At 45.7% G+C, this 24,380-nt stretch overlaps 1 protein-coding gene across 1 annotated transcript; it reads right to left on the bottom strand.

The window, feature by feature from the left end:
• Positions 1 to 2,112: 2,112 nt before the first annotated feature.
• LOC137375074 (extracellular calcium-sensing receptor-like) lies at positions 2,113 to 24,001 on the bottom strand. Its single transcript, XM_068041702.1, has 6 exons — positions 23,741 to 24,001; positions 21,715 to 22,545; positions 20,279 to 20,506; positions 9,091 to 9,214; positions 8,108 to 9,000; positions 2,113 to 2,145 (listed from the first exon to the last, which is right to left on the bottom strand). The coding sequence occupies exons 1-6, from the start codon at positions 23,993 to 23,995 to the stop codon at positions 2,113 to 2,115; spliced, it is 2,364 nt and encodes a 787-aa protein (XP_067897803.1). The 5' UTR covers positions 23,996 to 24,001.
• Positions 24,002 to 24,380: the final 379 nt, after the last annotated feature.

Below are 24,380 nucleotides of genomic sequence, written 5' to 3'. Positions count from 1 at the left end.
AACACCTGGAAAGCAGAAACAGGATTGGACAAAGTCAGCATAGGTTTACAAAAGGGAAATCATGCTTAACAAATCTACTGGAGTTTTTTGAGGATGTATCTAGGAGAATAGATAAGGGAGAACCAATGGATGTGGTGTATTTGGATTTTTAGAAGGCTTTTGATAAGGTCCCAGACAGACAGGAAAGAGAGAGTAGGAATAAATGGGTCTTTTTCCGGGTGGCAGGCAGTGACTAGTGGGGCACCACAGGGTTCAGTGCTTGGGCCCCAGCTATTCACAATATATGTGAATGACTTGGGTGAGGGAACTAAATGTAACATTTCCAAGTTTGCAGATGACACAAAGCTGGGGGGGAATGTGAGCTATGAGGAGGATGCAAAGAGACTCCAATGTGATTTGGACAAGTTGGGTGAGTCGGCAAATGCATGGCAGATGCAGTATAACGTGGATAAATGTGAGGTTATCCACTTTGGTTGTAAAAACAGAAAGGCAGATTATCAGAATGGTGATAGATTGGGAAAGGGGGAGGTGCAACGAGACCTGGGTGTCCTTGTACACCAGTCACTGAAAGCAAGCATTCAGATGCAGCAAGCAGTTAGGAAGGCGAATGACATGTTGGCCTTCATTGCAAGAGGATTTGAGTACAGGGGCAAGGATGTCTTACTGCAGTTATACAGGGCCTTGGTGAGACCACATCTGGAGTATTGTGTGCAGTTTTGCTCTCCTTATCTGAGGAAGGATGTTCTTACCGTGGAGGGAGTGCAAAGAAGATTTACGAGGCTGATTCCTGGGATGGCAAGATTGATGTATGAGGAGAGATTGGGTCGACTAAGCCTATATTCACTAGAGTTTAGAAGAATGAGAGGGGATCTCATAGAAACCTATAAAATTCTAACAGGACTAGACAGTCTAGATGCAGGGAGGATGTTCCTGATGGCTGGGGAGTCCAAAACCAAGGGTCACAGTCTCAGGATACAGGGTTTGCTATTTAGAACCGAGATGAGGAGAAATTTCTTCACTCAGAGCATGGTGAACCTATGGAATTCTCTACCGCAGAGGGCAGTGGAGGCCAAGTCATTAAATATATTCAAGAAGGAGACAGATATATTTCTTAATGCCAAAGGGATCAAGGGATATGGGGAGAAAGCAGGAATAGGGTACTGAATTAGATGATCAGCCATGATTTTTTTTCAATGGCGGAGCAGGCCTGAAGGGCTGATGGGTCTACTCCTGCTCCTATTTTCTATGTTTCTATGGAGACTTGGTGAGTTGCTGCAGTGCATCTTGTAGAAGGTACACACTGCTGCAAATGTACATCAGTGGTGGAGGGAGTGAATGTTTGTAGATGGGGTGCCAATCAAGCAGGTTGCTTTGTCCTGGATGGTGTCAAGCTTCTTGAGTGTTGTAGGAGCTGCCAGGCAAGTGGAGCATATTCCATCACACTCTTGACTTGTGCCTTGCAGATGGTGGACAGACTTTGGGGACTTCCGAAGATGTGTTACTCGCCCCAAGAGTCCTCGCTTCTGACATGCTCTTGAAGCCACGATATGTATATGGCTACTCCAGTTCAGCCTCTGGTTAATGGTAACCCCCAGGTTGTTGATAATGGAGGATTCTGCGATCGTAATGCCATTGAATGTCAAGGAGAGATGGTTAGATTCTCTCTTGTTTGAGCCTGGCATGTGAGTTGCGTGAATGTTACTTGCCACTTATCAGCCCAAGTCTGGATATTGTCCAGGTCTTGTTGTATTTCAACATGGACTGCTTCAGCATCTGAGGTGTCGCGAATGGTGCTGAACAACCCCAATTCTGACCTTATGATTGAAGAAAGGTCATTAATGAAGCACCTGAAGATGGTTGGGCCCAGGATACTACCCTGGGGAACTCCTGCAGCGATGTCCTGGAGCTGAAATGATTGACCTCCAACAACCACAACCATCTTCCTTTGTGCTAGGTATGACTCCAACCGGCTGAGAGTTTTCCTCCTGATTCCCATTGACCTCAGTTTTGCTAGGGGTCTTTAATGCCATACTTGGTCAAATGCTGCCTTGATGTCAAGGGCAGTCACTCTCACCTCACCTCTGGAGTTCAGTTCTTTTGTCCATGTTTGAACTAAGGCTGTAATGAGGTCTGGAGCTGAGTGGCCTGGTGGAACCCAAAATGAGCATCACTGAGTAGTTATTGGTAATCAAGTGCTGCTTGATAGCACTGTCGACGACACATTCTATCACTTTACTGATTATCAAGAGTAGACTGATGAGGCGGTAATTGGCAAGGTTGGATTTGTCCTGCTTTTTGTGTACAGGAAATACCTGGGCACTTTTCCACATTTCCTGGGAGATGTCAGTGTTGTAGCTGTACTCGAACAGCTTGGCTAGGGGCGCAGCAAGTTCTGGAGCACAAGTCTTCAGTACTATTGCTGGAATGTTGTTAGGGCCCATAGCCTTTGCAGTATCCAGTGCCATCAGTCATTTCTTGATATCACGTGGAGTGAATCGAATTGGCTGAAGACTGGCATCTGCAATTCTGCGGACTTCAGGAGGAGGCTGAGATGAATCATCCACTCGGCACTTCTGGCTGAAGATTGTTGCAAATGCGTCAGCCTTATCTTTCGCACTGATGTGCTGGGCACCCCGTCAATGAGGATGGGGATACTTGTGGAGCCACCTCCTCCAGTTAGTTGTTTAGTTGTCCACCACCATTCACGACTGGAGGGCTGCAGAGCTTGAAGCTGATCCGTTGATTGTGGGATTGCTTAGCTCTGCCTATCGCATGCTGCTTCTGCTGGTCAGCACACAGGTAGTCCTAGGTTGTAGCTTCACGAGGTTGACACCTCATTTTGAGGTATGCCTGGTGCTGCTCCTGGCATGCCCTCCTGCACTCCTCATTGAACCAGGGTTGATCCCCCAGCTGGATGGTGATGGTAAAGTGGAGAATATGCCGGGCTATGAGATTACACATTGGGGTTGAGTACAATTCTGCTGCTGCTGATGGCCCACAGTGCCTCATAGATGCCCAGTTTTGCATTGCTAGGTCTGTTCAAAATCTATCCCATTTAGCCCGGTGGTAGTGCCATACAACATGGGTGGCACAGTGGCGCAGTGGTTAGCACCGCAGCCTCACAGCTCCAGGGACCCTGGGTACTGCCTGTGCGGCGTTTGCAAGTTCTCCCTGTGACCCCATGGATTTTCGTTGGGTGCTCCAGTTTCCTCCCACTGCCAAAGACTTGCAGGTGATAGGTAAATTGGCCATTGTAAATTGCCCCTAGTGTAGGTAGGTGGTAGGGAATATGGGATTACTGTACGGTTAATATAAATGGGTGGTTCTTGGTCAGCACAGTCTCGGTGGGCCGAAGGGCCTGTTTCAGTGCTGTATCTCTAAATAAAATAAATAAATCAACACAATGGAGGGTATCCTCAATGTGGAGACAGGACTTCGTCTCCACAAGGACTGTGCGGTGGTCACTCCTACCAATACTATCATGGTCAGATTCATCTGTGACAGGCAGATTGGTGAGGACAAGGTCAAGTATGTTTTTGCCTCTTGTTGGTTCCCTCACTACCTGCAACAGACCCAGTCCAGCAACTATGTCCTTTAGGACTCGGCCAGCTCAGTCAGTAATTGTACTACCGAGCAACTCTTGGTGATAGACATTGAAGTCTCCCACCCCGAGTATATTCTGCGCCCTTGCCACGCTCAGTGCTTCATCCAATGGTGTTCAATATGGAGGAGAACTGACTCATCAGCTGAGGGAGGGCAGTAGGTGGTAATCAGCAGGTTTCCTTGCCCAGGTTTGACCTGATGCCATGAGACTTCATGGGGTCCGGAGTCGATGTTGAGGACTCCCAGGACTACTCCTTCCCAACTGTATACCACTGTGCCCCCACCTCTGGTGGGTCTGTCCTGTCGGTGGGACAAGACACACCCAGGGATGGTGATAGCAAAATTTGGGATATTGTCCCAGAACAATACCTTGGGTCTCTGTGTTACCAGTCCAGTGACAATACCACTACACCACTGCCTCCCCGCATCTCAATATAAAGGAGTTAACTCCTCTTAACGAATAACAAAGAACAAAGAACAGTACAGCACAGGAACAGGCCATTCGGCCCTCCAAGCCTGTGCTGATCTTGGTGCCTGCCTAAACTAAAACCTTCTGCACTTCCGGGGACCGTATCCCTCCATTCCCATCCTATGCATGTATTTGTCAAGATGCCTCTTAAACATTGCTATCGTACCTGCTTCCACCACTTCCCCCGGCAGCAGGTTCCAGGCACTCACCACCCTCTGTGTAAAGAACTTGCCTCACACATCCCCTCTAAACTTTGCCCCTCGCACCTTAAACCTATGTCCCCCAGTAACTGACTCTTCCATCCTGGGAAAAAGCTTCTGACTATCCACTCTGTCCATGCCATTCATAACTGTGTAAACCTCTATCATGTCACCCCTCCACCTTCGCCGTTCCAGTGAAAACAATCCGAGTTTATCCAAACTCTCCTCATAGCTAATGCCCTCCAGACCAGGCAACAACCTGGTAAACCTCTTCTGTACCCTCTCCAAAGCCTCCATGTCCTTCTGATAGTGTGGCGACCAGAATTGCACGCAATATTCTCAGTGTGGCCTAACTAAAGTTCTGTACAGCTGCAGCATGACTTGCCAATTTTTATTCTCTATGACTCGACCGATGAAGGCAAGCATGCCATATGCCTTCTTGACTACCTTATCCACTGCGTTGCCACTTTCAGTGACCTGTGGACCCGTATGCCCAGATCTCTCTGCCTGTCAATACTCCTAAGGGTTCTGCCATTTACTGTATACTTCCCACCTGCATTAGACCTTCCAAAATGCATTACCTCACATTTGTCCGGATTAAACTCCATCTGCCATTTCTCCACCCAAATCTCCAACTGATCCATATCCTGCTGTATCCTCTGACAATCCTCATCAATATCCGCAACTCCACCAACCTTTATGTCGTCCGCAAACTTTCTAATCAGACCAGCTACATTTTCCTCCAAGTCATTTATATATACTACAAACAGCAAAGGTCCCAGTGCTGATCCCTGCGGAACACCACTAGTCACAGCCCTCCATTCAGAAAAGCACCCTTCCACTGATACCCTGTCTTCTATGACCGAGCCAGTTCTGTATCCGTCTTGCCAGCTCACCTCTGATCCCGTGTGACTTCACCTTTTGTACCAGTCTGCCATGAGGGACCTTGTCAAAGGCTTTACTGAAGTCCATATAGACAACATCCACTGCCCTTCCTTCATCACTCATCTTTGTCACTTCCTCAAAAAACTCAATCAAGTTAGTGAGACACGACCTCCCCTTCACAAAACCATGCTGCCTCTTGCTAATAAGTTCATTTGTTTCCAAATGGGAGTAAATCCAGTTCCGAAGAATCCTCTCTATAATTTCCCTACCACTGACGTAAGGCTCACCGGCCTATAATTTCCTGGATTATCCTGCTACCCTTCTTAAACAAAGGAACAACATTGGCTATTCTCCAGTCCTCTGGGACCTCACCTGTAGCCAATGAGGATACAAAGATTTCTGTCAAGGCCCCAGCAATTTCCTCCCTTGCCTCCCTCAGTATTCTGGGATAGATCCTATCAGGGGACTTATCTACCTTAATGTTTTGCAAGACGCCCAACACCTCCTCCTTTTTGATAACGACATGACCCAGACTATCTACACTCCCTTCCCTAGCTCATCATCCACCAAGTCCTTCTCTTTAGTGACTACTGATGCAAAGTACTCATTTAGTACCTCGCCCATTTCCTCTGGCTCCACATATGGATTCCCTCCTCTGTCCTTGAGTGGGCCAACCCTTTCCTTAGCTACTCTCTTGCTCTTTATATATGTATAAAAAGCCTTGGGATTCTCCTTAATCCTGTTTGCCAATAACTTTTCATGACCCCTTTTAGCCCTCCTGATTCCTTGCTTAAGTTCCTTCCTACTGTCTTTATATTCCTCAAGGGAGTCGTCTGTTCCCAGCCTTCCAGCCCTTACAAATGCTTCCTTTTTCTTTTTGACTAGGCTCACAATATCCCACGTTATCCAAGGTTCCCGAAACTTGACAAACTTATCCTTCCTCACAGGAACATGCTGGTCCTGGATTCTAATCAACTGACGTTTGAAAGACTCCCACATGGCAGATGTTGATTTACCCTCAAACAGCCGCCCCCAATCTAAATTCTGCAGTTCCTGCCTAATATTGTTATAATTAGCCTTCCCCCAATTTAGCACCTTCACCCGAGGACTACTCTTATCCTTATCCACAAGTACCTTAAAACTTATGGATTTATGGTCACTGTTCCCGAATGCTCCTCTACTGAAACTTCGACCACTGGCCAGGCTCATTCCCCAATACCAGGTCCAGTACGGCCCCATCCCTAGTTGGACTATCTACATATTGTTTCAAGAAGCCTTCCTGGATGCTCTTATTTTTATCGCATAGCCTATTTTATCCCCCTGTTATTCTGGCTCTTTCTCCTACTTTGAGCATCTCACCTTGTGCACCCCTCTCCTCTGCCTTGAAATCCTCATTTTCGACCATCCACCATAGCACCACGTCCAATTGTTTGCTGAGCTATCTTTACTGCTCTCCTCCCTCAGCCATTGTACCAAGCAGTTTCCTATCCTCGTGATCTCAATCTCCATCTCAACTCATCAAGTTCTTTCCACTGCCCTGCTATCCTTCCTTAATGTCTCCCTCCATAAAAACTCCACTACCCATATTCATGGCCATACCTCCATCCAGCCCTCTCATATGATCTGTGCTCTGTGTCCATATTCAGTGATATGGAAGAGTTGGATAGGTGCTGCCATGGTGAAACCTCTTCCTGTCGGTTGCCCTTGTTTGTGCTTTATTGCGTGAAACATGTCCATATTTGCATTTCCGTGTCATTAGCTCTATTATGTTGGTGGACACTGATTGTGCTTGGCAATATTTTGATAGAAAAGGAAATCATCATTGGATGAGCAGTATCACTCCATCCAACCAGGAATGTGCAGATAACATTCAGAACATTATTGAAAACAAGCACTGTTTCAGAGGCTGCATCAACCATTTTGGACATACTAAATGGGAATGCCACTGTAGCACTTTGTTTTGGTGCGATGCTCATTGTTCATGGTTTTTTTTTATTGCAATGTTGGTCTTATTTTAGGTTTTGCATTAGTGATTTTTTTCAACACTTCCTTACTTCCAATCTGTGGCTTTTTGGTAGCTGCAATTTCTGTTTTCACAACACAGCGCTGATTTTAATTGTTCCCATTGCACGGTAAGCAAGTGGCTTTGTGTAGACTTCACATTTTAACACCACATCCAATTTCCCTTGATTTGTGTTGTCACTGGCCAATCTATTGACCAACGGAGTGGCTTCTAGGCCACTTTAGAAGGCAAGGGGGTGAAATGGTTATTGGGGTTGACAGGAATGTGGAGTTAAGGGTACAATCAGATCAGCCATGACTTGTTGAATGGCAGAGCAGGCTCGAGGGGCCAAGTGACCTACTCCTGCTCTTAATTCATATGTTCGTATGTTCGTATCCAAGAGTCAAGGTGTGGAACTGGAGACACATATAGGCCAGACCCAGTAAGGACAGCAGATTGCCTTCCCTAGACATGAATGTCCCTGGACATTAGTGAACCAGTGAGGTTTCACAATAGCACCATGATCACTTTTATTGAAACCAGCTTTTTATTTCCATTTTTTAAAACTGAATTCCAATTCTCTAACTGCTGAGATGGGATTTCAATTCATATTCTTTCTTTGGATTAGTAGTCCAGGCCTCTGGGCTACTAGTTCAGTAACGTAATGGTTACGCTCCTGTACCTGTAAAAATGAAGGGCCTGAAAGGCCATTTAAAGCTGAGAGATTTTAATATCACTGAAAGCAAATAATTTGGAATTAATCAGACAAATGAACCTATTTCGTATTTTCTGGTGTGAATATTTAACTCAAAACTTCAAACCTTTTATTACAGGGAAAAATTTATTGCATAATAATAACTGCAGATTTTCATTTTAATGGATCAGCCAATTAAAGCATGAACTGATCTTCAAATGTATTTAGAATATTTAACAACTCTTTGAAGGCACTTTACCCATCATGTGTTTCTTCGTATTCTCTTCTGGCTTTAGCAATATTGTGTAACATTTTGGAGAAAATATACATAGTAGGAGCCCAAAGCTAGAACCCAAAATAGCAAATACTTCCACAGCCACAGTGTATTTCCCAGGAGAGCTGACATAGGCTGGAATGAAGGTGATCCAAACTGCACAGAAGATCAGCATGCTAAAAGTTATAAATTTAGCCTCGTTGAAACTATCTGGGAGATTCCGCGCTAAAAATGCAAGGATAAAACATACACAAGATAGAAAACCAATGTAACCTAACACACAGGAGAAGGCTACCACAGACCCCACATCACATTCTAGAATAATTATCTCCCTGTAGTACTGAGTGTTTTTCATTGGAGTGGGAGGTGATACCATTAACCAGAGACAGCATATTAATCCCTGAATTGCTGTGAGGATGAAGACATTCAATCGTTGCTGGGTAGGTCCGAACCATTTCATGCTGTTACTGTTGGGAAGAGTTGCACTAAAGGCTGTCAGCACGACAATTGTTTTCCCCAAAACACAAGCAATACAGAGAACAAAAGTGACTCCAAATGCTGTGTGACGTAACATACAAGACCAGACTGAGGGTTCACCAATGAATGTGAGTGAGCAAAGAAAACAAAGGGTTAATGCAAAAAGTAGAAGGAAACTTAGATCTGAGTTGTTGGCCTTAACAATTGGAGTGTCACGATACCTAAAGAAAATAACAGCAATGGTAATTGTTGCAGTGATTCCAACTAATGCAATAGTCATTAATATCAAGCCTAGGGTCTCCTTAAAGGAAAGAAACTCTATTTCCTTTTGGATGCAATGGTCTTTTCCCTGATTGGACCAGTATTCCAAGGGGCATTTAATACAATCTATGGAATCTAGGAGATAAGAAAGAAAACAGAGATTGTTTAGTGAAAAATGATTTGATAAAATGAATACAATAGAGTAGCGGTAGAATCTGTACACACCTGTAGTGTTACTGATCTCGCCATCAGCACACTCCGTGCAATTGAAGCAACAAACAGGTTGCCCTCTTCTGCCTATTTTCCTTGTTCCCAAAGGGCAACTTTCAGAGCAAACTGATCGGGGAACCTTAAAGGAAACAAAACATTTAGGATCAATTCACCAAGTAATGTAAAATAGTACTCTGAATATCAATGTTGCACCTCACTTGTTCTCTGAATCGGATGGATCCACTTCTCAACCAAGAATGAGGATTTGAACACTAATCGTATAATAGAGAAGCATCATAGAAATATTGGGACTCTGTCCTCAGCAGCTGTTTCTTCTGATAAGTAACTTTGTTTCCAAGAAGAAGAAAAGTAACAAAAATTTAATGGCGTAAAACATTCCGCTGCACTTCACAGGAGCAATAGCAAGCAAAATTTGACACCAAGTGACATAAGGAGGTGTTCAGACAGGTCAAAGAGGCAGGTTTAAGGATAGTCTTAATGGAGAGAAAAGTAGAGAAGTGGAGAGGTTTAAGAAGGGAAATCCGTAGCTTAGGCCCTAGGCATATGAAAGCACGGCTGCCAACGGTGAATAGAAATTGGGGATGCACAGAGGCCAGAATTGGAGGAGCACAGAGTTCTCAGAGAGTTATGAGTTGGAGGAGATGAGGATATGGAGGGATTTGAAAACAAGGATGAGAATTTTGAAATTGAGAGATTTTGTACATAGTTCCAAAATTCATTGGAGATATACTAGAATGGTACCAGGGAACAGGGACATCTGTTACGGGGAGAGACTAGAGAAGTTGGGATTGTTCTCCTTACAGCAGAGAAGAATTAAGGGAGATTTAATGGAGGTGTTCAAAATTAGGGGGGGTATTGATAGAGTAAATCAGGAGAAACTGTTTCCACTGGCAGGAGGGTGGGTAACTAGTGGATTCCAATTTAAGATAATGAGTAAAAGAGCCAGATGGGTGATGTGAATTAATTTCACACAGCAAGTTATGACAATTTTGCATGTACTGCCTGGAAGGATGCTGAAAGCAAATTCAATAATAAATTTTAAAAGGGAATTGGGCACATACTGAAAAGTCAAAAATTGCAGGGCTGTGAGGAAAGAGCAGTGTGGTGGGACTAATTAGATAGCTCTTTCAGTGCCATTAGGATATGAGTATGAGATAGGACCATTTACGGGTCCCAGACTCGCTCTGGCTGTTAAGAAACCCATCTGGGAGATCGCTGCCTCCGGGTCCGCCATCCAATTAAGGGCAGTGGGCAGGTTGCTGAGACTGCAGGCCCCAACAGAGGGCCTAAAGCCTTGGAAGGATAGCAACCCCATGGCCAGAAGTGGGCGCTGCCACTGTCGGAGGGGAACACGAGGGCACCTCCATCTTGAGACACTCTCTGAAGAATTTAATAAAATAAACAGCGGCCACAGCTGCAAGGAGACTCCTGTGGAAGGAAAACCCCGCCACAGGCTGGCCAGCAGCACAACTGTGGCTCGCTGATGGCTGCGACTCTGGTGGAGGGGTAATTGTTGGAGGCCCTGAGAATCTTAGAGCACAGAAGGAGACCAGGCCAGCAGCCTCCAGGGACCTACTCAGCTTGGCCTTCGGTGGAAGGCCCATCTGCCACAGGGAAGATCCCAGCAATATGCCCAATCAGCCCACAGATGAGCATTTAATTATGCAGGTTAGCTACTCGCTGTTGCCAAGTGGGTAACCTCTGCAGGTGATGCCCCACCTCTGGGAAGATTGCCTGGAGGCAGGAATGCATTGGCCAGCAGACTGGACACCAGCTTCTGTGAAATTCTCCTTGCTCCCGCCTTCAAGTTTGCCCCTGTGGGACCGGGAAGATTCAGTCCTCAAGGAGTTAGCAGTGGCATAATGGGCTAAATGGCCTCCTTCTGTGCTCTACAATTCTCAGGATTTTAAGTGCTCACATTACTTTCCTTTGTTTTGCTGTAATTTTCATCAGATTTTATTAATAGAATCCTTCTATCATGAATAGGGGGTTAACCAAGTCACACTTTTATTCTAAAAATTTCTTGGGTCTCATTACAAACACTATTTAAGAGGAAGATCCCCAGTGAGAATGATTTTCAGTCGTCACTTTGGCTGAATACTTTGTATTGGTCCTATGATAATTGAACAATGTATAGAATGGAGGTAACTCTGTTCGGGAATTCTTGAATATTTAGACAGCTGTTAGAATAGTTAACCCACATGCTCTGTGAATGATATGCTCACAGCACATACTTGCGCGAATTATTTTTACACAGGTATTAATCTATTTAATATAGTACGTTGAATTATTTCAAACAAATAACTTAATGTGCTCTGTAAAAGTAGAACACACATCAATGTGCTACAAATGTCTTTTATGTTTGTATGGTTTTTTTGTTAGGCCAGGATATTAAGGGTTATGGAACCAAGACAGATAGATGGAGTAGAGATACAGATCAACAATGATCTAATTAAATGGTGGAATAGACTCAAGGAGCTAAATTACCTCCTCTTGTTTCAATATTCCTGTAACGTCTACCCTGCAATGTCCAACTTGATGTGTTTGTAAGAAACAGCTGGAAGAAACTCAGCTTTGCAGATATAACTGCCGATCAGTAAAAATCAGATATTGGCTGGAATTTTACGTCACCCCCCCCCCCCCACCCCCAGCAGGATTGGGCTGGAGGGAGGGGGGGTGGTTGTAAAATTGAGTGGGAGGCAGGGGGTGCCAATCCTGTTGCCTTCCCACCTCCACTGCAATTTTACGAGGGGTGGCAGCGGCGTGAAATGGCCCGCCCACCCCAGGCCAACTAAGGCCCTTAAGTGGCCAGCTCAGGCGCCCCCCCTCCCCAGGAGGCCGCCCAGTAAAACCTGGTGGCCACCTTGCAGGCTGGGGGGGTGCACTCCTGATCAGGCACCCTGTGCCCCATGGAGGGTCCCCCCCTATGGCCCAACTGCCCCCACTGAAATACATCCACCCCCACCAACCAACCCCGCTTTGCTTCACTGGAGCCGGCGGATTGTCCCCAGCAAGGCCCCATTTAGCTATTTTCTGGGGCCAGCATCTCTCTTGCTCCACTCCCTGGGTGCAGTCCCAGCAGTGACCACTGATCCCGGGGGCACTGCTGGGACTGAGAGCTGCCGGCCAGCTGATTGACCGGCAACTCTTGGAGGCAGAACTTCCTGCCTCAGAGGCGGAAGTCCTGGCTGAGGCCAATTAAGGGCCTGAGCCACCTAAACTCATAGCGTGCCTCACAGGCCCAGCAGAGATGGGTTCGCCCTCAGCATTTTGGCCGGTGGGCGGGGCCTCCCGCTAACATAAAATTCCAGCCATTGCTACCTTTCAGTTCTCTCCTTCTCCAGACCTCTCTCCATGTAGCTGGTGCCTGTGTTTCTACGGTGGGCAATGCCCAGTCACTAAAAACAAGGGTCCTTTATGGAAACTGGAAACCATCCTTCATCAACACACCTTCTGCAACAGGACTCCCAAAGCCTTCGCATCAATGGGAATCATGTTGCCCCAATGGGATACAAATTAGCTGCCAATTTTAGTTTTCATTGATGCTGATCGAATCCTGTCAGTTTCCCACCAGGAAGATGAGGTTAGAATTATCCCCATGGTGGATGAAATTGGGGGCCACAAAACAGGTGAAACTTTATGTACTGACCTTTGTATGACACTGCCTGAAGATCCATTTGATTGAAGTCAATGGAACTGTATATAGGGCAGCGCGTATAACCGGCATCCAGTGTAATACCACCCATTTTCATGCCCAGCCATGTCCAAATTCACGTCCAAAATCTCTAATGAACAATTAGATCATTTTTCCTTCCGCTATGCAACTTTATCTTTTATGGTGAACTGCAACCTTTTAAGGACTGCTCCTGCAACTTTTCTTCCTGATCTCCAACCAAGTGTGATGCAGTGCTAGAGCCCCTGATCAAAATAGGAGCTGGAGCTTATATGAGTTTATTGGGTTTAGCCCACCCCACCTCCCACTCCCTGTCCTACTGGCATGGGCATGTCTAAATTTGACCAGACCCCTTTTACTAATAGCAGGTAATTAGGCTTCTTATGATTCCTGTCCAACTAATCGGTACACCAAGTGGAATGAGACTGTCACTTGTTGGCTTGATCGATCAGATGTATTCAAGGGGAATCTAGATAAGTACATAAGAGAGAAAGGAACAGAAGGGTGTGTTGATAGGACGATATGAAATAAGGCAGGAGGAGCATAAACACATGCACAGACCTATTGGGCTGATTGCAATGTCCTCTCTAAATGTTTTTCTTTCTGCGTAGCCTATTCATTTGAAAGCACAGTACCGATACACGTTTTCCTGCAGCCACGCATTTGCAGTATCTTAAAGGGGACAACTTGTGAACAGATTGCATGGTACCTTCCGGGTACCTGCATGGCCACATGCACGTGCATCCTCCAGAGAACATTGGTTGAATGGCCTGGTTCTGTGTTCATAGAGTCATTTATGGCACAGAAGGAGGCCAATCAGCCCATCAAGTCCATGCCAGCTCTCCACAAAGCTATTCAGTCAGTCCCATTCCCTTGCTCGTTCCCTGTAGCCCTGAAAGTCTATTTCCTTCAAATGGTTATCCAATTTCCCCTTCAAGTCATTGATTGTCTCTGCTCCCATCACCCTTGTGGACAGCGAGTTCCAGGTCATTACCACCCACTGTGTAAAAAAAGATCTTCCTCATATTCCCTGCATCTCTTGCCCAAAACTTTCAATCTGTGTCCCCGATCCTTGTACCATTAATTAACGGGAACAATTTTTCCTTGTCTAACTTATCTAAGCCTGTCATAATCTTATACACCTCTATTAAACCTCCCCTCAATTTCCTTTGTTCTAAGGAGAACAAGCCCAGCTTTTCCAACCTAACCCGATGACTAAAATTCCCCATCCCTGGAATCATTCCGGTAAATCTCTACTGCACCCGCTCAAGGATCCTTACGTGCTTCCTGAAGTGTGGTGACCAGAACTGGACATAATACTCCAGTTGGGGCCTAACCAGAGCTTTACAAAGGTTCAGCATAACATCCCTGCTTTTATATTCAATGCCTCTGTTTACGAAGCCCAAGATCCCATATGCTTTATTAACCAGTCTCTCAATATACCGTGGCTACAAGAGCAGGTCAGAGGCTAGGAATCCTGAGACGAGTAACTCACCTCCTGACTCCCCAAAGCCTGTCCACCATCTAAAAGGCACAAGTCAGGAGTATGATGGAATTATCTCCACTTGCCTGGATAGGTGCAGCTCCAACAGCACTCATGAAGCTCGACACCATCCAGGACAAAGCAGCCCGCTTGATTGGCACCCCATCTACAAACATTCACTCCCTCCACCACCAATGCACAGTGGCAGCAATGTGTACCATCTACAAGATGCACTGCAGCAATGCACCAAGGCTCCTTAGACAGCACCTTCCAAACCCGCGACCTCTACCAACTAGAAGAACAAGGGCAGCAAATACATGGGAACACCACCACCTGCAAGTTCCCCTCCAAGTCACACACCATCTTGACTTGGAACTATATCGCCGTTCCTTCACTGTCACTGGGTCAAAATCCTGGAACTCCCTTCCTAACAGCACTGTGGGTGTACCTACCCCACATGGACTGCAGCGGTTCAAGAAGGCAGCTCACCACCACCTTCTCAAGGGAAATTAGGGATGGGCAATAAATGCTGGCCTGGCGAGTGACCCCTACATCCCATGAATGAATAAAAAAAAGTCCAAAAATATGACCAGCACATACACCCCCAGGTCCCTCTGTTCTTGCACACTCTTTAGATCTGTGCCATTAAGTATATATTGCCTCTCCCTATTCCTTCTGCCAAACTGCATCACCAGACACTTGTCAGTATTAAATTCCATCTGCCTCCTGTCTGCCCATTTTGCAAGCCCATCTATGTCCCGTTGCAATAAAAACAAGAAATGCTGGAACCACTCAGCATTTCTTGTTTTTATTTCAGATTTCCAGCATCCGCAGTATTTTGCTTTTATTTTATGTCCGGTTGCAGATGGTTCATCACTGTTATTGGCAAATTTTGAGATTCTACTCTGTTTTCCAAGATCAAAGTCATTTATATATAGCAAAAATAGCAATGGTCCCAGCACTGACCCTTGGGGATACATCACTGTCTGCCATTTGTTGTAAATTTTATTTTATTTATTCAGATACACTTCTCAGATCACAGAAAAAGCATCAGCCATTGTAGAAAGTGACTGATATTAGAGACTAAGGCTGGTATTTTCTACATCAACACTCCTTTTCCCTGACTCTGTACTTGCTAATAAACTGTGAAATCTCTAATTTCTTCCAAATCTGATAAAAGACCTTTGGCCTGAAACATTGACTCTGTTTCTCTCTCCACAGATGCTGTCTGACCTGCTGAGTATTTCCAGCATTTTCTGTTTTTATGCCTGCCTTTTTCCACTGTCCCTTTATCACACTTCTCTTTGACTGTCTTTTTAAATGATCGCAAGAGCTCTACTTCAATCATTAACTCCACCAGTGCATTCCATAGCCCCAGAGCTCTTTGTGTTTAAAAAAAAGTTTTTCCTGCTCTCTATCCCAAATTGCTTACATTTAATCCTGCATCTATGTCCCCTAATTCTAAACTCCTCAAAGCCTGAACACAGTGGGCTGAATTTTCAGGCCTCACAGAGGCAGAAAGGGAGGCGGGCAGCGGATGAAAATACCAGCGCCGGCCGGCGTGCCAATCTCCCAATGCCGTTCCTGGTGCTGGTGAGTTTCAGCATGACAGGGGGAGGGTGGCCCCGAGATTCCACCCAATCAATTAACAACGGCAATTAAGATTGTTAAAGCGCTCATTGAGAGCTTGTTAAGGGTCATGTTCTGATTTTGACTGGTGTGCATGGGCTGCACACATTGTCTGGGGAAGACCAGGTGAACGAAGGTGGACACACAGCAGGGAGCCAATCATGGCTGCCCCAGGGAATTAGATGGGCCGCATGAATGGGTGAACAGTGCAGAGGAGGCCTTTGCCATTGGCACACAGGTGCCATCGGGTCAGGGCAGTTGGGAGGAGAGTGGTCAGTAAGCACTTCTGGCACCACAGGGCAAGTTTCCAAACACAACTGGGAAGCCACCTGAGCACAAAGAAGGCAGAGGTGGACAATGGGAGCACAACTCTCAGATTTTGGGTCCAGTGACGATGAGGAGCAGCACCTTCCACAAGAAGGGCAGAGCCCCGGGTGGCAGGAGGGTAGAGGAAAGGGATGAGGAGCAAGAAGGACTCGGTGGCCATATGCTCAGCATTGGATCTACCAGCAAAAAATCCGCAACCTTGAGATGACTGAGAACCAGTGCCGCAGGAGACTACGACTCTTCAGGCAGATGGTCACAGAGATCGATGCCTTCTGACTCTTTCCAAGGATTAGCTGCAAACTTGGTGGCATCTCGCAAATGGCAGCACACCACTGCATCTCGCTGGTCACAGATGCCTTATTTGAATGAACTGGACAGTGCATTCAGTTCTAGACAAATGCTGTCTCACAGGCACATAGGGCAGTGTGTTGCACCTCATTGTTGGATTCCCCCACATCCAAAACATCATCAATTAGATCGATGCGGCCATCATGGCACCCAGTGAGAGGCCAGTGAGATTCATTAATGGGGAAGGCTTCCACTACCTCAATATCCAGCTGGTCTGCAACCACAACATGAGCTTCCTCCATGTGTGCGCTTGCTTTCCTGGCTACTGCCATGATTCCTTCATCATCCGCCAGTCCAGGCTACTGCAGCTCTTCATTCCACCCCCCAATCTCCAAAGATGGATTCTAGGGGACAAAGGATGTCCCTTGAACAGATAGCTACTCACCCCTCTACGAAAACCCGAGTCAGAGGTAGAGAGGCGATCCAACCGAAGCCATCTGCTCACTAGTACAACCGTTGAGCAGGCCATTGGGCTTCTGAAGATGCAGTTCCAGTGCCTGGACTGGTGCCCTGCAGTTCACTCCTGCAAGGGTCTCACTCATTGTGGTGGTCTGCTGCGCTCTCCGTAACAAGGCCCTCCAGAGAGGTGTGGACCTTGAAGAGGATGAGACCCTCGAAGGATACAGCTAATCAGAGTAAGAGGATATAGAAGAGAAGGAGGAAGAGAGGGCAGAGGGGGAGATGCAGAACACTGAGGTGACCCCGGCTGCAGAGGGAGGTGGCCCGGCCGTACAGGGCTAGAGGGTCTCGTCAGGACGCATTAACGTCAGGGATCATCGGATTCAGGCTCATTTCAACTGAGTACCTCTGACCCAGGAGAAACGGCATGCTAACATTTCCATTTAAGACGCAGCCTGCAACAGATTAACTCATAGACCAAATAAGGATGCATATCTGCCAAGAGATTTCATCGTCACCATATACGGGCCCTTATTCACCTTCATCACTTCATACCTCTTTTCTTGTTCCTGCATTAATAGAAACCCGACGGGACCCAACGACATGTGTCGGGTTTGGGTCAGGTCGGGTCGCTCTTCCGGGTCCGGCTTTTGGGCTCGGATCGGGTCGGGCCAGGTGCGGGTCGGGCCAGGTCAGGGTCGGGCTGGGTCCGGGTCAGAGACACACTGTGCTACCTTTTGCTCTGCTGCGAGGAAAAGGGAAGTTGAGTAAGTAAGCATCAAAATCTGAAAAGCCTGCCTAAGCTAGGAGTCTGGGAGGTCAAGGAGGGAAACCTGCATCCGGACTCCACAGACTCTAAGTCTGAGCAGTGAACGAGTGAGCATCTCTGTGACATCATCATGCTCAGGCTGCAGCTTCCTTCCATTCCATCCAGTCAAGGCTACAAAGTATGGAATGCATCCTGTGGACACCAGTGCACAGTTCCTGCATGCACTCTCCGTGCTGCTGCATATGGCTCTCTATGAGGTTGGCTACTTTCTCCATGGAGGAGCTTATGCGCTCGAAGTCATGAGCCAGGTGGCACACATGAGCTGCATGGGTTCCTCCATTCTCAGCCCACGACTCCACACTGCCTTAGGGAACTCTGGCATGTGGAAGCACATCTATTGCTGCTGGTCTAGGTAGAGCCTCCTTCCCTGTGATTCCTGAGGCCCTACATCTGTGACCAGCTGAGCAGGGCTGTGTCTATGCTCCAACCTCCAAGGTGGACTACCCACAACTGCCTCTGCCTCTTGCTCCTCCTCCTGTTCATTAGTGTCCTGCTCATCACCCAGTGCCACCCTATTTAATCACGCACAAGGACCCACTGAGGTGACTGAATCTGTGCTGGTGAAGGATACGCTTGTAAAGTGTGATGGTGCTTCTTCTGAATTCTGCTGTGGCTGCTCTTGGCCCAGCGATGGTGAGGGAGTTGGTCTAATTGCCATGACGTCTACACCTGTGGGAGACACAAGAAGATATCCTGAGAACCAGCCTTGGCGAGCAGAAGCCTCTGCAGTGCTTTGGCTGCCCAATGCAACTCAGTCTTCGGTATGCTGCCGGATGGGGTGGAGTACAATGCACCCCCTGAATGAATGCATTGTACTCTCTAAACACCATCTCCACCATGGATATCCATTTCACCTTGCCCAACCTCCTCCTGTCCGTGACCCTGGCAATATCCATGGCTCCCTCCTTCAAAGTGGTGATAAGGTGTAGGTAGGGAACCCCTCCTCCTTTCTGTGCCCTCTTCTGAGCCTGCTTCTCCTGCAAAGACAAGAGAGAGTGAGATAAGGCACTGTTGGTCTCTATGGCCAATGCCAGCTGCTCCTATTCATTAGAAGCTGCATGTTTCAGAACTGACTGGTCCTGAGCAGCACTATGGCTCTGAACCATTCTGTGGGGTCATTAAGTACCCTGGGCACACACTCCTCCCATGTTCAGGAGCAGCATGCACCCTCAGGCTCCTCAGCTGGTGTGTCCGCTGGAAGATGAATACCCAGAGGCCTTCCCATGGGTCACCTTGCCAGACAGAAACAGGTCATTGCACCCCTTCCTACACTGACCTAGTTTCTGCGCAACACATTCCGTCTGCTGACGGTGTCAGTAACTCCATCCAGGTCTGCTTGATCTGGGTCAGTGACCTTGACCTGCCACCCTCGAGGAGGTCCTCCAGGTCCACATCCGTAAATCGAGGGGCTTCCCTGCCCTGGGTTCCAGGCCTCCGCCTCTCCTGAGACATCTTTGAAACTATAAGTAAAGCAATGAAACAGTAATGTGCGAAGGTCTGTTTAAATTGGGCCCGTATTTGCACAGCGTCACCTCCATTCCCTCCTCCATGGTCGCTAAATAGTCACCAAATCCATCTCCAAGCCAATTAAGAGGGGACGTCCCCATGAAAATTGGGCCCAGTAACTGTTTCCCCCCAGGGGCTGTCACAGGATCTGGAAAGTGTCCTGCCTTCCGTTTCCCACCCCCAGAAGGTATATCCTGCCCAGTGTTTCTATCCACTTCTGTCCCATTCCTTCAGAATTTTAAATATCTCTATCAAATCACCTCATTGTCTTAGTTGAAATTATATAGCACATATTAAGTTTTCATTGTTGAAGGAAAGAAGAAAGCCAGTATATCTTGTTGGCAACAACTGCTGATCATTTGAAGCATGACAGTTTTTTCAATAACCATACTTGAGATCTTTACCTGTAAGTCATCTTTTGAGGATTACCTTGAAAACGAAGTTGAGATGCAGGACCAAAGTAACTGCCCTAAAGCTTGCTTTAAATCATTAAATCAAATTCAAGAATCATTCATTCTCAAATGGTTTGTGTGTTTTAAAAGCCTGCTCGGGTCTGCAAATGAGACCCAACCTGAGCCTGACAGAACTCCATCCGAGCCTGACCCAGCCCGAGTCCTTCCATTTTTTCCCATGCCCGACCCGACCCAACCTGACCATCAGTTAACTTACCTTCCGTTTTTCACTTTGTTCCTTACCTGCACAAGCTTAAAATAACTGTAGCAAAACCACCTTTAAAGTCCAAAAAGTAAATTAACATTAGAGTCACTTACCTGAGGTGGTGATAGAGCATGTCCAATCCGGCCGAACCCAACCCGAGCCCAAATACCGGACCCGGAAGTGCGACCTGACCTGAACCCAACACATGTCGTCAGGTCCCGTCGGGTTCGGGTCGGGTAGCAGGCCTTTCGTGTGTATTGCCATCTAAGTGTTGTAGAAAAAAAGCTGAAATGCTGGTAAAACACATGTGGTTTTCCTCTGCCAGTCTTACCTTTCTCCTGCCTCCACTCCAAATGACAGACTCTTCATTGAGTACAAGCTCCTGTCCTGGAAATGCTGATCCATCATAGTAACCCACTGTTGTAATTTTAACAGCACCCAGCTTGTTGGTTTGCCAGTTTACCAAGTCATATGCAGCGACTGGATTCCCACTTCCATCAAAATAGACTTTGTCGCCAGCTGCAGTCGTGAAATTAACTGAGTGCATGTAGTGCAGAAGCTCATTGAGGAAAAAAAGAAGACAGCTTTATATCACACCTTATCACATCTTCAGGATTCCTCTTTTCCTGGCCAGGATCCCATCTTCCACCTTCCATAAATTTGAAACATTCAAAACTCTACTGCCCGTTTCCTGCCTAGCATTAAGTCCCATTCATCCATCACCCCTGTGCTTATTAAAATATATTGGCTCCCAGTCCAGTAACACCTCGATTTTAAAATTCTCATCCTTGAGTTCAAATCCCTCCAATACCTTACCGCTGCCTGCTCTGCAACCTGTTATATTAGTTTGGATGGAGGATTGATTAACCAACAGGAGACAGAGAGTAGGGATAAATGGTGTATTTTCAAGTTGTCAGGCAGTAACTAGTGGGGCCTCAGCTATTTACAATCTATATTCTTTCCAAAGGATGTGAAGGTCCTTGAGAGGGTGCAGAGGAGATTTATCAGAATGTTCCAGGGATAATGGATTTTAGCCAGAATGTTAGGTCGGAGAAGCTGTTGTTGTTCTCTTTGGAGCACAGGAGATTGAGGGCAGATTTGATAGAGGTATATAAAATTATGACAGGCTTAGATAAGTTAGACAAGGAATTACTGTTCCCATTAACTGATGGTGCAAGGACTAGGGGACGCAGGTTGAAGAGTTTGGGTAAGTGATGTAGAGGGAATGTGAGGAAGAACCTCTTTATGCAGCAAGTGGTAATGACCTGGTACATACTGCCCACAAAGGTGGTGGAAGCAGGAAAAATCAATGATTTCAAAAGGAAATTGGATGGTAACTTGAAGGAAATAAAGTTTCAGGGTTACGGGGATCGAGAGGGTGCGTGAGACTGAGTGGATTGCTCCACAGACAGCCGGCATGGACTGGATGGGCCGAATGGCCACCTTCCATGCCATAGATGACTCTATGGCTTGAGATGGCAGACAGTGCCTAAATACTGACACATTAAACACCATTGGACCCAGAGAGTGGGAAAAGGGTGGAGAGCAGAACAGGAGGTGTGGAATCAGTAAACCATTGAACAAATTTGTACCCTTCTCACTCCAGATCTGCAAGAAAAATCAGCATGAATTCCCAGCCAATGAGAAAATCAACTCTTAAAATAGGTTCAATTCAGTTCAGATGTTTTACATATTTCACTCTTTCAAGTTTGAAAATAACGTTTAGTTATTCCAGAAATGTTTTATTTGATAAAGTGCTTTTCTTACCTGCCATGGTTGGAAGCTTAAAACGTCTGCACATCCATTATTTGAAAATGGACCCTTTCCATTTTCACACGATGACATGTTGTCAAGTGCATGAGCCAATGTATAAACCGCTCTGTATACATTGTAAGAAAATCCATCCAAGGTTACATCTAGATATGCACTAGGCAGGTCTAACATGTTTTCATTGCCTGTGCATTGCAGTAAATGGGGTGTGGAATTTATCAGCCTTGTGTCTTCTGCCTTTAAAGCACATTTGAAAGAGGCCTCCCAAAATTCCTTTATCAAAATGTTTCCAGGGAACAAGGAAGGATGAACCCTGAGAAAAAAGTCTCTCAGCCCAACTATATGTGAACTACGGATTGCAGTCCCTATCGTGCCAAGAAGGAATCTGGTGCTTTCTTCTGGAGATAGCAACTCTGCTGTAACCCAGGCTTCACTTCCTACCCATTGTATCCCAGTGACATTTTGACGCACCACTTCTTTAAGCAGAACACCCATGTCTCCTCTGGCAACAAAGGCCACTACGACCTTTGCAGTTGATGCTTTCATCACCTGGACTATCTCTGTTATTTTTTGGGGGGGGTCAGTTCTGTAAAAAGACTCAGAGAAGGCGATGCAGGCTCCAAGTGTTTCCACAGCTTTCACAAATGCCTGCATTCCAAAGTTGCCGTAATCGTTGTCACTTCTAATGGTTCCAATCCAAGTCCATCCAAACCGTTTAATGAGTTGAGCTAAAACCTTGGACTGGTGAGAATCACTAGGTATGGTCCTGAAAAAGGTGGGGTATTCTTCCCTGTTGCTGAGGCATTCACAAGTAGAAAGATAACTAACCTGCAGCACAAAACAGCAACAACTTACATTTATATATCATATTTAATGTAATAAAACATCCAAAGGGTTTAATATGTGTGCTGTCAATAAAAACATTTTTGCCATTCTTTTGACACCGAGCCGTATAAGGAGGAGTCAGGAAAGATGACTAAAAGCTTAATCAAAGTGGTATGTTTTATGGTACATCTTAAAGGAGGATGGAGGTAGTGTGTCAGAGGGGTTTAAGAGGAAATTCCAAAGCTTAGGTCTCGGCAACTGAAAGTACAGCTGCCAGTGTGGAGCAAATAAAATTGGGCATGCACAAAAGGTCAAAATTGGAGGAACGTAAAGATCTCTGAAGGCTATAGAGCTGCAGGAGGCTACATAGATAGGGAGGGTGAGGCTGTGGAGGGATTGGAAAACAAGGATGAGAATTTTGGAATTGAAAAGACACTGGATGGGGAGACAGTGAAGGTTAGCAAGAAGAGGGGTGATGAGATTTGGAGCAAGTTAAGATAAGGGCAACAGAGTTTTGGACGTAAAAAAAAATAACAAAGTTGTATTGAAACCAAAGAATATTCTAGCGAGCACATATATGTGGGCCATTTGTAATGAGGAAGAATTAATATGCGTGCCAATATTATTGTGAAGAATTTATCTGATTTAGTGAAATCATTAACATACCATTCCTGAACTAACATCCAAACAGTAATGCAATTGTCTGAAATTCCTAATATCATAGTGGAGATTTAAACCTGCTTATTTTAACCAGTGAAAAGCCAACCAACAAGTTAATGGGTTAAAACCTGCCCAAAAATAGCAATAGAGTTTCAGACCATGTATTAAGCATCAGTCTGCTGGTATCCATAGCATAATTTCCAGGACAATATATTAGATTTCTTTTACAAGTACCCGGAAATACCAACAGGAGTAATCATTATAAACAATGCTGTTACAACAATGCAGCCAATAGAATTCTTTCCCCAGCATTCTTAAATGTACCACTCTCACTGGATAGTGAAATGATGCATCAAAGTCGTAGTTAAGAATGGACACTAAAACAAATAAACACCTCTCAGCACTTAATGTAAATAACAAAGGTATCTTGTAGTCGTAATTTATAATTTAACTCCATAATATCTGATGATAATTTTGATCTATTCATCCAAAGGTTTACCTACAAAGTATATATCCCAATATAAAGTTGCCACCTTACCAGTGGAATTTCAAAAGAGCCAATTATTCGGGCTATTGCTATAGACTGTGTGGATCCTCCGCCAACAAGAGCAGAAGCCTTAGGAGATTCTACACATTTGTAGTCAGAAATGTTTGTTTCCTGTCCACCAACAAGAGCTAGGGCTGCCTTCGCTGCAATCATAGATGAGGCACATCCATCATAGATTCTGTAGCCCAACGTAATATTTCCAAGCAATGTCGCACTTTGGTTTATTTCTTCTATGGCAAAGATCATTGTTTGTGCCCGACCAAAGACACTGAAAGAAAATCTGTAATTTACAGTTATTTTTAGATGATGAAGTGATTGCTCATTCATACATGCTCCATTGGAGCAAGACGCTGTCTAGAATAGCAGGTATTTGTGATCCTCTTATCCTGTCCACTATACACTTCTAATGGGTTGTGGCTTCAAGTCCCACTCCAGAGACCTGAGCACATAATCAAGACTGACCCTTCAATGTAACAGAGAGGGAGGCTGCAATTTTGGAATTGCTGTCTTTTGAATATGATGTTAAATAGAGGCTTCATCTTCCCTCTTAGGTGGACATAAATAAGTCCCACAGCACTACTCCCTAGTGTCCTGGCCAATATTTATACTTCAACAAATATCAATAAAACGA

The sequence above is a fragment of the Heterodontus francisci genome, chromosome 11, assembly GCF_036365525.1.
Source record: "Heterodontus francisci isolate sHetFra1 chromosome 11, sHetFra1.hap1, whole genome shotgun sequence".
Classification (NCBI taxonomy): domain Eukaryota; kingdom Metazoa; phylum Chordata; class Chondrichthyes; order Heterodontiformes; family Heterodontidae; genus Heterodontus; species Heterodontus francisci.
This window is presented reverse-complemented; position numbering and strand designations above follow the sequence as displayed.

Bases quoted from the DNA above. Each gene is read 5' to 3' on its own strand.
- LOC137375074 (XM_068041702.1), bottom strand. From the start codon at position 23,995: ATGATCTTTGCCATAGAAGAAATAAACCAAAGTGCGACATTGCTTGGA. The intron at 22,546-23,740 runs GTAAGGTGGCAA...TTTGTGCTGCAG, and splicing joins GCTCTTTTGAAATTCCACTG to GTTAGTTATCTTTCTACTTG. The intron at 2,146-8,107 runs GTGCCTTCAAAG...GGGTTCCACCAG, and splicing joins AGAAACACATGATGGGTAAA to GCCACTCAGCTCCAGACCTC.